The sequence below is a fragment of the Oncorhynchus mykiss genome, chromosome 8 (genome assembly GCF_057628025.1).
Source record: "Oncorhynchus mykiss isolate SJ-2025 chromosome 8, ASM5762802v1, whole genome shotgun sequence".
NCBI lineage: Eukaryota > Metazoa > Chordata > Actinopteri > Salmoniformes > Salmonidae > Oncorhynchus > Oncorhynchus mykiss.
The window spans coordinates 62,478,422-62,491,274 of record NC_143029.1 but is presented as its reverse complement, the minus strand read 5'-3'; the positions used below and the strand labels follow the sequence as shown (position 1 = coordinate 62,491,274).

General features: G+C 44.5%; 1 protein-coding gene across 1 annotated transcript in view; it reads right to left on the bottom strand.

The window, feature by feature from the left end:
* The window catches only part of LOC110530265 (receptor-type tyrosine-protein phosphatase N2), a 155,251-nt gene that overhangs the window by 102,592 nt on the left and 39,806 nt on the right, over nt 1-12,853 (bottom strand). Inside the window, exons 4-12 of the mRNA XM_021613182.3 lie at nt 10,526-10,649; nt 9,843-9,987; nt 8,649-9,018; nt 8,272-8,384; nt 7,842-8,046; nt 7,468-7,514; nt 6,736-6,909; nt 4,479-4,699; nt 2,904-2,990 (exon numbers count right to left, since the gene is read on the bottom strand). Coding sequence (XP_021468857.3) covers nt 2,904-2,990; nt 4,479-4,699; nt 6,736-6,909; nt 7,468-7,514; nt 7,842-8,046; nt 8,272-8,384; nt 8,649-9,018; nt 9,843-9,987; nt 10,526-10,649 — 1,486 coding nt within the window. The remainder of the gene's footprint in view (nt 1-2,903; nt 2,991-4,478; nt 4,700-6,735; nt 6,910-7,467; nt 7,515-7,841; nt 8,047-8,271; nt 8,385-8,648; nt 9,019-9,842; nt 9,988-10,525; nt 10,650-12,853) is intronic.

The window sequence follows — 12,853 nt, the reverse complement described above, 5'->3', positions numbered from 1 at the left end:
ACTATTACTCCCATGTAAAAGTGCTCGCTTGAAGTATGTTAGAACCAATATATATAGAATGTTGAACTGTCATTGTCCATCAATCTTTTGTTTTGTGATTCTACAGTGAAAATAAATTAATATTGTCTAATGCGTCTTCAGTATTCAGTAACACATAGGCTGCATTACAAGCAACCAGCGAAGGTGCATCTCCCCACCTAGTGGTTATACTTTGAAATGAGCAGCATATGAAGTCAGACATTACGTCACCCCCATCAAATTGGAGTCTGACTACAGTCGGTAAGTGTTGAGCAACAACTATTATTCAGAGTGAACTAATGCTACACGATTCTGAAGCAAACCACCCACATTGACACATCAAACCAACGTCTTTCAACCGCCACGTCCGGCCTGACATGATCAATTCAAGACGTTTCTGACAGCGGCGTCTGTGTTCTCCTATTCTACATCGTCCGTTCGATCATACAAAGTAACACAAAGATAGATGAATGATTCAAGTATGTATAACATTTAGCCACAGTGTCTAACATACTGTGTTACTACATATAACGGTAACATTGAATTACCCTGTATGCATGTATCTATATTTTCCTTCATTATGGTAAACATGATAGACACTAATTTCAAGGTCCTACAGAACCAAGTCATGCTTGCACAAATGAGTCAACATGAAAGGTGAGAGGAGCCATGCTGGCTGGGCTGAATTGTGGGCCCAGTATTTGATTATGTGGAGGGCCATTCTCCCAGGCTCCTAGGTGGGGTGGTGGTCTAGGATCAGCAGCGGTTAGCTGCAAGGAGTGGGACGGCCCAAATAAGCGTGGCGGCTTGGACAAATTGTCCAGGCTGCTCCCCCTGCTGGGCCGACTCGGAGCTCTAACAAAGGGCCCCAGCTCTCTCCCACCCAATCCATCACTCTCCCATACCAAGGCCCTTTCAGTTTCAGAAAGGGGCAAAGACAAAAGGTACATTAGCCCAGCCCTGTAAGGCCACCCATGGGCTGAAGGGCTGAATACAGAGCAGTGTATACCTTCCCTAGAGCCGTGAGGTGCTTCAGAAACAAGGGCCATTCAGAACCTTACTCACAGTGTCACATGATACGGAATCGGCCAATCCCTACCTGTACCGCCAACAATCAAGCTTAGTAGATAGAAAGACACAAAGGGGGCCTATCAGCCCATACAATACTCCCTTTCTTATGCCTGTCATCAGCACGTTGCATTGTATTTATGGCGGTAAATTGTTCTCGCATACACACTGCTACGGTTATTGAGTATAGCAGTGTATGTTCACTTGATGAATGACTGCATTACAATGACCACAATGTCAGACTTGAACATAAGTAAGGTAGGAAAGAGGCCCATCATGAAGCAGTGTTTCCCTGTGGGTTACAGGGCATGACGGTTCAGGAAATGAACTTGTGACAGGTTATGGCACCATGTCTTTACAGAATGTCGATAAGATTTCCTCTTCAATATTATTTCGAAAGTCGTTAAATAATGTGCTTCAGTGCAATATCTGGCTGTGCATTTGTGTGTAAAATGTGTGTATGGTCGTTTTTGGTTAGACTATGTTGAAGGAGATGCCACTGACTACGCAGACCAGCACAGTGTGTCACTCACTATATACTCTCATTTCGTTGAGGATGGCTTTAAAAGCCTCATTGCATTCTAAGTGTGTGTGTGTGTGTGTATGCGTGCGTTTGTGAGTGCGTGTGTTTAAAGTCAGATACCTGCAGGGAGAAAGAGAGGGAGGTTCATGGAGAGTTCAGTCCTGTTCATAATGATTGCAGCCAGGTAACTGACAAAAATAATGGAAACACTTAAGAAAAGGAATGGATACAAAGTATATTGAAAATAAGTGCTTCCACACAGGTGTGGTTGCTGAGATAATTAAGCAATTAACATCCCATGATTAGGGTCCAGTATAAAAATGCTGTGCAGGCTATTAATTTGGCCAATATTTTAGCTACCATGGTTATGCCCTATAACATGACAATGCCCCCATCCACAAGGTTTGAGTGGTAACCGAATGGTTTGATGAGCATGTAAACGATGTAAACCTTATTCCATGGCTGTCTCAGTCACCAGATCTCAACCCAATTGAACACTTATGGAAGATTCTGGACCGTCGCCTGAGACAGTGTTTTCCAACACCATCAACAAAACACCAAATGATGGAATTCCTTGTAGAATGGTGTTGCATCCCTCCAATAGAGTTCCAGTCACTTGTAGAATCTATGCCGTGTGCATTGAAGCTGTTCTGGCGGCTTGTGGTGGCTCAACGCCTTATTAAGACACCATGTTGGTGTTTCCTTTATTTTGGCAGTTACCTGTAGTGTATCTGGCACCTCATGTCAATAATGTGTACGTGTCAAATATCTTCAACCTCCAGCTCGAACATGTACAGAATAAGAATAAGACAGTGGGATATCTTGTGTCTCAGTAAATGTGCGTTTCTTCGGCTTTTAACCTGTTTGTCAGTTTAATAATTCAAACGTTTTATTTTTATTTTTGTTTAAGCCCCTCAGTTAACGTTTTTTTACTTGACATGGTGCTCATGGCACCTAAAGCATAGCTGCATCCATGGAGCTATTTTTATATAGTATAAACTCCCTCAACACACTACCCTTCATTTCAGTCTGCATTAAATCAGTGGATGTATACCTATCTACAAGCTACAAGCAATTCCTCTACAACCCATTTTAGATTCTACCCAGCACCGTATAAGATTCCAGAGTAGAATCAAATCTAGTCACGTCTGTTTTAAGCATGCAGTCAAAATGAATAGTTACATAAAAAGGTTAAATGCATAAAAGTGGTGTAGTCCGTGTTTGTTGTTTCGGTTCTGTTTTGTTGAGTGTGTGAAAAATCTATAAAAATGTTAATCGTGAATAAAATACATACGAGAGCTCCAGGAAGTCAGTCATCTGCAGCTTGGCCCGCCGTGCCAGAATCTCCATCAAGTGGAGTCCCTCATCAGTCTGTAGCGCGCTGGGGAGAGAAAAATACAGAGTTCATCAACAGAGTTGTCACCTTAGCCTGTTAAGTGTGGGTGAGAGCTCCGACACATTACATTCCTGTCACATTCAGAGAGGAGAGGAGACACGAGAGGGGCGAGAGGCACGGAGGTCAGGGGGATGGAGGGTAGGAGGGGGAGGAGATGGGGGAGCGGGGAAGGGAGTGAAGATAAAAGACAGGGAGGTGAGAGGGTAAGGGCGTATAAAAGGAGGGAGGGACAAATAGGGAGATGAGGGAGGCAGGGAGACACGGAGGGAGGATGAGGTATGAGAACTGGGGGAGCAGGTGTTTCCTCTGGCATGATGAATCACCTGTGTGCTCTGCTTGTGTCCCAAATGGCACCATATTCCCTATATAGTACACTACTTTTGACCAGAGCCCTGGTCAAAAGTAGTGCAGTATAGGCAAAAGGGTGCAATTTGAGACATAGCCACTCCCTAGACTTCAGGCCAGACAGAGAAGTGCAAATGAAATGGTGCATCGGCACCACGGTGGCTCAGTTCAGCGCTGGCCACAGCTAATGATGTACCCCACCTCTAAAACACAGTCAGAGTTTCTGATGACCAGGGACTCGGGAAGATATACATTTCAGTGCAAACCTCAGTCCTAGTTAATCACATAACGTAGTGGGAGTATGGAGTTTAAAAGGAGAAACAGTCTAATACAGACATTGAGAAAAGTCATTGCTTTTCCACAGCCCCAGCCCAGCCCCCTATGGAGAGTGGAGGCCCACCAGACCTGATTATGATGGAATAGTGAAGGGATGTGGGCTCCAGTTCCTGGTGGTCTGATGGGCTGTGGGTTCTGTGCCCTGGAGAGGGACTTGACCTGAACACCTTCAAATCATCATCTACTGAATGATACGCACGTGGGATGTTTATTGCACATGCATATGATATACCACACTGGGGTATGGTTTTGATTCATGTAAATAAAATATTTTGTCAATTGTCAATGATACATAAATGAATGATTTATTTACGTGCATGAATATGAGTCCAGTACTGAAACATTGAAAATAATCTAGGGTAATATATTCAGTGAGCGAAACCCATTTTTTGTAAACGTCATGGTAAATTACTTTCCCAACAGTGAGTTAAAATGTGGAATGAGAAATTACTCTGACAGGGACACAGTAGGCCTTTGGGTGTCTAGCATCTAAAGCACATTTCTGTTTCCATTTGTAATGGTTTGTTTCAAAGCAACTCCAGCTATGCCTATTCAAGACAGGAAACAAAAATAAAAACAAAAGTCATGGTACAAACAGAACTGTACCAATGGATCCAAATGGTTGCTACTGATCTAGAGTACCCAACACAACACCTGTCAATTCACCAAAGTTGGCCCTGGCCTAAAAAAAGACTCCTTTGTACTATACTAAATGCAATTCCGCACAAACATCAAACCTTGAATGATTAGCTGCGGTTGCCTCATTCATTACTTATGAAAGGTACTACTCACACTGTGTCAGTGATGACATAGCCGTAGTCATCATCAGTTGTTTTCTTTGTGGCCACAGCAGCTTTGACATCTAGCTGCAGCTCCTGGACGTTCACTTTCTTCTTAAGGGGCTCCTGGTAGACCATCTTGGCAGCAGGAGGCTCCACTGCCTGGATCCAGCCCTCCACCGCAGCCACCTCCTCCACGTCCATTGAGTGGGTCGACTTCTTTTGCACTGCCACCTTGATTACGTGGCCATTTAAACCAAGATTCAACGACACATGTGGACACAGTGCATTTCAAATCATTGAGGATAACACCAAAATGTTGTAGCAACATAGTCATTGTGGTTCTACTTACAGTGACAAGAAAAAGTATGTGAACTCTTTGGAAATACCTGGATTTCTGCATAAATTGGTCATAACATTTGATCTGATCTTCATCTAAGTCACCACAAGAGACAAACAGTCTGCTTAAACTAATAACACAAACTATTGTATCTTTCTTGTCTATATTGAATATATCATTTAAACATTCACAGTAAAAGATGTATGTGAACCCCTAGGCTAATGACTTCTCCAAAAGCTAACCTGGAGTCCAATCAATGAGGTGAGATTGGAGATGTTGGAGATGTTGGTTAGAGCTGCCCTGCCCTATAAAAAACACTCAACATTTTGAGTTTGCTATTCACAAGAAGCACTGCCTGATGTGAACAATGCCTCAAACAAATGAGATCTAAGAAGACCTAGGATTAAATAATTGTTGACTTGGAAAGTATCTCTAAAAACCTTGATGTTCATCAGTCCAGTTCAAGCTGTCCTGCAAAGGGCACAGCGCAGAATGCCTCTGGAAATCGCTAACATCTCCTTTTTCATTTTACCCCTTTTTCTCCCCAATTTCGTGGTATCCAATTGTTGTAGTAGCTACTATCTTGTCTAATTGCTACAACTCCCGTACGGGCTCGGGAGACGAAGGTTGAATGTCATGCGTCCTCCGATACACAACCCAGCCAGCCGTACTGCTTCTTAACACCCGGAAGCCAGCCGCACCAAGGCTACACCGTGCACCTGGCAACCTTGGCTAGCGCGCACTGCGCCCGGCCCGCCACAGGAGTCGCTGGTGCGCGATGAGACAAGGAGATCCCTACCGACCAATCCCTCCCTAACCCGGACGATGCTAGGCCAATTGTGCGTCGCCCCACGGACCTCCCGGTCGCGGCCGGTTACGACAGAGCCTGGGCGCGAACCCAGGGACTCTGATGGCACAGCTGGCGCTGCAGTACAGCGCCCTTAACCACTGCGCCACCCGGGAGGCCTGCTAACATCTTTGATGAGTCTACGATACGTAAAACACTGAACAGGGATGGTGTTCATGGGAGGACACCACGTAAGAAGCCACTGCTGTCCAAAAAAAAAACATTGCTGCACGTCTGGAGTATTCAAAAAGAGCACCTGGTGGTTCCACAGCGCTACTGGCAAAATATTCTGTGGACAGACGAAACTACAGCGGAGTTGTTTGGAAGGAACACACAACACTGTGTGGAGAAAAAAAAAGGCCCAGCTCACCAACATCAACACCTCATCCCAACTGTAAAATACGGTAGTGGGAGCATCATGGTCTTTACTGCGTCAGACTATCATCGACGTAAAAAATGAGATCCCAAGTTTATCAAGACACTTTGCAGGAGACTGTTAGGCTATCTGTCTGCCAATTGAAGCTCAACAGAAGTTGGGTGATGCAACTGGACAACGACCCAAAACACAGAAGTAAATCAACAACAGAATGGCTTCAACAGAAGAAAATACACTTTCTGGAGAAGCCCAGTCAAGAGTCCTTCCCGCAACCCGATTGAGATGCTGTGGCATGACCTCGAGAGCGGTTCACACCAGACATCCCAAGAATATTGCTGAACTGAAACAGTTTTGTAAAGAGGAATGGTCTAAAATTCCTCCTAACCGTTGTGCAGGTCTGATCCGCAACTACAGAAAACGTTTGGTTGAGGTTAATGCTGCCAAAGGAGGGTCAACCAGTTATTAAATCCAAGGGTTCACATACTTTTCCCACCCTGCACTGTGAATGTTTACATGGTGTGTTCAATAAAGATGTGAAAACAAATTCTTGTTTGTGTGTTATTAGTTTAAGCAGACTGTGTTTGTCTATTGTTGTGACTTAGATGAAGATCAGATCAAATTTTATGACCAATTTATGCAGAAATCCAGGTATTTCTAAAGGGTTCACATACTTTTTCTTGCAACTGTATGGGTAATATGGTCTTCACCTCGGCCTGAGTGGTCTTACTGCGGACATTCTCCAGACCGACCTCCCTGCCCTTGCCCAGCCCTGCACCCACACCAGCCTGGCCGGGGGAATCTCCCCGGAGTCTCTGGGCTGGGGACTCACTCTTATCCAGGTACGCCAGAAGCTTTCCAAATAAGCCGGCGGCATCCTGGGGCTGAAATAACACAGAACAATGTCACGGTGATTTAGCTACAGCACAAACAACACAAGTCACGGTGATTTAGCTACAGCACAAACAACACAAGGAAGCACAGAAATAACAAATACGAATCAATCATAACTACATTATGGCTTTTTTTCATCTTGATTATGAGACATGTTTTGTTACAATCCATGTGTACTGAATTGAGGAACTGTTTTGATAGGGGAGAGGAGGCAATTTGCTTCTCTCATCAAATTCTAGGAAAGCAGGAAGCAATAGGACAGAAGCCAATGATAAATGTTTGAAAGATAGGTATGCAAACTGACAACATTACAACACTTTCAATCTGTTTTTCAAAACATACTTCTTCTCTATGTTGTGTATACTAACTGTTTTACTGTCTACAGTACATTGCAGATTTATCATCAAAATCCTTTTGAAAATCAGCTCTTCTGGATGATTCATACCCTACACACGGTATAATATCACCGTTTATAATGTCAGTATTCCGTTTGACATTTCCACTTTCTTTCAAACCCTTTATCACTTTAAGAATCAAAATGGGGGTACCTTGTCATTGGAGCCTGCTGGCTCTCTGTCTCCCTCCATTTGTCGCTCTATCAGGAAATAACAGAGACTGAGTGTTTACTGACAACAAGAATAATATTAAGCAGAAAGCAAACCGACTCTGCATATCTCAAATAACAGCCACGCAGATATACTCTTCCCTTTTAGAAGGCGAAGGGAAACTTATGGTTTGTCAATATTTTTAGCTGATACTTTTTTGCCAAAGTCTGACTGCATTTCAAATCAACAGAACGGCCAATATGAACTAGTCACCCTGAAGTTGGCATGGAAAGACAATGAGTATACAAAGGTGTTGGTGAGTTAATACTACAGATGGAGTTCTTCTCCAAGTGACCAGGTCTGTCAGGTTTGTGTACCTTGGACCACAGACTCCTCTAGGGAAGTGCTCTCCGGAGCTGTTTTCTCTGTGGCGGATGGAGGGTCACTGTCCTCCTTCTCCTCCTCCTGTTCCCCGGGCCCCTGTTCTCCAGGCCCCTCATTCCCTTCCTCATCCTCCTGCTCCTCTTCCTCCCCCAGGTCTATTGGTCCTGGTCTGGCCTGGGGCTGTTTTTTATCCACTACCTGCATTCACATTTACATCTTGGTCATTTATCAGACGCTCTTATCCAGAGAAACTACAGACAGTGCATTCAACTACGGTGTCTAGGTAAGACAACAAAACATCCCATTCATTCCAAATAAAATCTTCCTAAAAAAACGCAGCTATCAGCAAAATCAGTGCTAGTAACAAAGGTGTGAGGGTTTGTGCAAGAAAGACAAGTACAAAAACGTTGTTGTTTATTCTACCTGTAGGGCGTTAGCGATCAGTGTAGACAGCTGGTCCAGGTCTTTTGGACTCATGTCGTCCACGTCCACATTGTGTCTGCCCACGTTCTTCAGAACCTTCTGGATGAACACCTCTGTGGAGGAGGAAAGAGGAGAGGGGATGAGAGGAGGATGGGAGAGAAGAGGAGAGGAGAAAAGAGAAGATGAGGAGAGAAGAGAAGGAGAGGGGAGAAGGGAAGATAAGAGGGAGTTCCAACTATGGTAGATGTCAATGCCTTAATTAACAACTAATAACATGCTATACCGTTATTTTCAGCGGCTCCATAACTATTGATAGCGCTCATTTGTTCACGTAGGAATAATAAGGAAGAACTTGTACAGTAAAAAGCAGCACATACCATCCATTGGATTGAAGGGGTCTTTTGGACTAGAGGGTTGACTGGCTCCAGCTGTCTGGAGGAGTAAAAGTCTATCCAGGTTGGGTGTTTGGGATTGAGAGTTCTCTTTAGGCCCAGCACTGTCTATACTGTTGCTGTAGGAGGGGCGTAGCGGGGAGGGCAAGGTTGGGACTTTGGGGGCCCCCCCGGTCTGGGGCGGTCCCTGCGCAGACAGGTAGTGCCTAAGGGCAGCCACAAGGAGGTCTCCATCCCCTGCAGAGTGGCTGTCCTGGTAGGGAGGCTGGAATAAGGACAGTGGGGAAAAATGTCCCTCTCCCTGGGACTTGGGCCGGTAGTAGTCAGAGAAGACGCCAGATTGGTAACGGTCACTCTGCAAGATAATAAAAGACATTATTTGTGTATTATAAGGCATTATATAAAGGTAATTATGTAGCATTATACATTAACTTCATAGAAAGTGTTATCAAATAGATCAAAGTGTTCATCTTTACTTAGTGCTTCACTTAAATCCCCAGCTAATACACCACCATCAAATGAAATGTTAATTGCTAATATGTTAACAGTAAGAAGAGATTATGTAATATCTTCCTAAGCAGTACACTATACGGATGGGTCAACAACACTCTAACATCCATCCATCTCCCACATGCTCATCTCAAACGAAAGCCCCCCCCCCCAATGTTTTCCACCAACCCCATCCTTAATAAATAAAGGGCTACTCTCCCCATTCTCGAAAAATAAAGGGGTACCCTCCCCAACCCCTCAATGCCTGGACCTCAGCAGGGGTTTGGCCGTCTCATTCAGCTAGGCCATGTTGGTCACCCCCCTCAACAGAAATTACATTGAGCCCATCATGTGGGTGTTACTAATTAAGGAAGTGAACTCCTGAACACTCGGAGGGCATTATCTCACTCATAATAATCCAGCAGGAAACTATCCCTGTGAATGGTCAACCAACAGCCATTCACCAACCCTTCAGAAGGGGATAGATAATGATACAGCTCCCACAGCGTTGTGTGTGTGTATGTGTGATGTGCGTGTGTGTGTGTGTGTGTGTGTACACATGAGTGTGTGTTTATAGAGACGTGCATCCATGGAGTTGTAAAAAAGGATCCAGCTGCTCATCCCAGGCTAAGGCAAGGGCCTGGGGGTCTGCAGGGCACGGTTCTGAAGGTGGCCAGGGGGGGTCCTTACCTTGCTGGGACTCTTGGGGCCAGTGGGGGATGAGGCCTGGGAAAGGAGGCCCAGATGCTGTAGGACGTTCTGAAGGTTTCTACTGAGCTCCACCTCCACAGGCTTGATCTTTTGGTCTCCTGGGTCCATAGCCTGGGTAGAGGGTCTGGACCAGACATGGAGAGTGAGAGGTGTGAGTAAGTGTGCGAGAGACAGCAATAAATAGATAGAGAAAGAGAGAGAGATGGAAAGAGACACAAAGACAAAAAGAGAGATAGAAAAAGGAGAGAAGGAGAGAGACAGATGCGGCAGGGTAGCCTAGTGGTTAGAGCGTTGGACTAGTAACCGAAAGGTTGCAAGTTCATATCCTCGAGCTGACAAGGTACAAATCTGACGTTCTGCCCCTGAACAGGCAGTTAACCCACTGTTCCTAGGCCGTCATTGAAAATAAGAATTTGTTCTAAACTGACTTGCCTAGTTAAATAAAGGTAGAAAGAAACAACAACAAAAAACACATGAACAAACAGGAACAGACAGACAGATAACCTGGACCATCCAGAGCTAGAAACTAGATCCGTTCAGACATAAACCAGCTCATCAGTCATCATATTCTAACATGTGCACTCCTAGAGTCTGCCTGCCTGCATGTGTCCGTGTGTGTTTGCACAGGTGTAATGGATGGTGCTGCCTGTTAGAACAGTGACCTGGATTTGCTGCTGCTATAGACATGGGGGCTGGAGTCTTGTAGGCGTCTGTAGGGGATCTTCCTCAGCTTAGACAGCTCCTTGGACAGGATCTGCTGGGTGGCCTCATCCTCCCAGATCAACCCTGCAACATATCAACAGGAATAACACTCAGAATGTCAGACTATAAAAAAAATGGTTGCACATATACTATCTGTCAAGCCTGCTCCCGCTCCCCCACTCCCTGGCGCTCGAGGGCGCCAGGCTACCCGTCATCATACGCACCTGTTACCATCATTACGAGCAGCTGTGCTCATTGGACTCACCTGGACTCCCTCACTTTGTTGATTGCCCCTGCATATACAGTGCCTTGCGAAAGTATTCGGCCCCCTTGAACTTTGCGACCTTTTGCCACATTTCAGGCTTCAAACATAAAACTGTATTTTTTTGTGAAGAATCAACAACAAGTGGGACACAATCATGAAGTGGAACGACATTTATTGGATATTTCAAACTTTTTTAACAAATCAAAAACTGAAAAATTGGGCTTGCAAAATTATTCAGCCCCTTCACTTTCAGTGCAGCAAACTCTCTCCAGAAGTTCAGTGAGGATCTCTGAATGATCCAATGTTGACCTAAATGACTAATGATGATAAATACAATCCACCTGTGTGTAATCAAGTCACCGTATAAATGCACCTGCACTGTGATAGTCTCAGAGGTCCGTTAAAAGCGCAGAGAGCATCATGAAGAACAAGGAACACACCAGGCAGGTCCGAGATACTGTTGTGAAGAAGTTTAAAGCCGGAGGAGCACTGTGCAAGCGATAATATTGAAATGGAAGGAGTATCAGACCACTGCAAATCTACCAAGACCTGGCCGTCCCTCTAAACTTTCAGCTCATACAAGGAGAAGACTGATCAGAGATGCAGCCAAGAGGCCCATGATCACTCTGGATGAACTGCAGAGATCTACAGCTGAGGTGGGAGACTCTGTCCATAGGACAACAATCAGTCGTATATTGCACAAATCTGGCCTTCATGGAAGAGTGGCAAGAATAAAGCCATTTCTTAAAGATATCCATAAAAAGTGTTGTTTAAAGTTTGCCACAAGCTACCTGGGAGACACACCAAACATGTGGAAGAAGGTGCTCTGGTCAGATGAAACCAAAATTGAACTTTTTGGCAACAATGCAAAACGTTATGTTTGGCGTAAAAGCAACACAGCTGAACACCCCATCCCCACTGTCAAACATGGTGGTGGCAGCATCATGGTTTGGGCCTGCTTTTCTTCAGCAGGGACAGGGAAGATGGTTAAAATTGATGGGAAGATGGACGGAGCCAAATACAGGACCATTCTGGAAGAAAACCTGAGACTGGGACGGAGATTTGTCTTCCAACAAGACAATGATCCAAAACATAAAGCAAAATCTACAATGGAATGGTTCAAAAATAACATATCCAGGTGTTAGAATGGCCAAGTCAAAGTCCAGACCTGAATCCAATCGAGAATCTGTGGAAAGAACTGAAAACTGCTGTTCACAAATGCTCTCCATCCAACCTCACTGAGCTCGAGCTGTTTTGCAAGGAGGAATGGGAAAAAATGTCAGTCTCTCGATGTGCAAAACTGATAGAGACATACCCCAAGCGACTTACAGCTGTAATCGCAGCAAAAGGTGGCGCTACAAAGTATTAATTTAAGCTGAATTTTGCACGCCCAATTTTTCAGTTTTTGAAGTTCCACTTCATGATTGTGTCCCACTTGTTGTTGATTCTTCACAAAAAAATACAGTTTTATATCTTTATGTTTGAAGCCTGAAATGTGGCAAAAGGTCGCAAAGTTCAAGGGGGCCGAATACTTTCGCAAGGCACTGTATGTCTGCTCCTATGTTTTGTTCCCTGAAGTAGCATTTTGTCGTGTCGTGTTTATGTCCAGACGCTGTCCCTGTTCCGTTACATGTCCGTCTGTATTAAATGGTTCACTCCCTGTACCTGGTTCTCATCTTCTGCGTTGGGCCTTACACTATCAATTGCATTATGTGACAAATCACAAAAGGAAACACAGAGAACTGTTTTTAATCCCTGGTGGATTAGGTCAAAGGTCACTATCGATGTCTCAAATGGTACCCTATTATCCATAGGGCTCTGGTCAAAAGTAGTGCACTATAAAGGAAATATGGTGCCATTTGGGACACATCCTAGGTCATTCTCATTCTGTAATATGTTCTCTCAGCATGTTAGTAGGTTTATAAGACGAAAGGCTACATGATGAACTCCATATGTATTCCCCTCTGCTTCTTAATACTAACATACAGTACATAACTACAGCACGTTTTGGCAACACAACTGA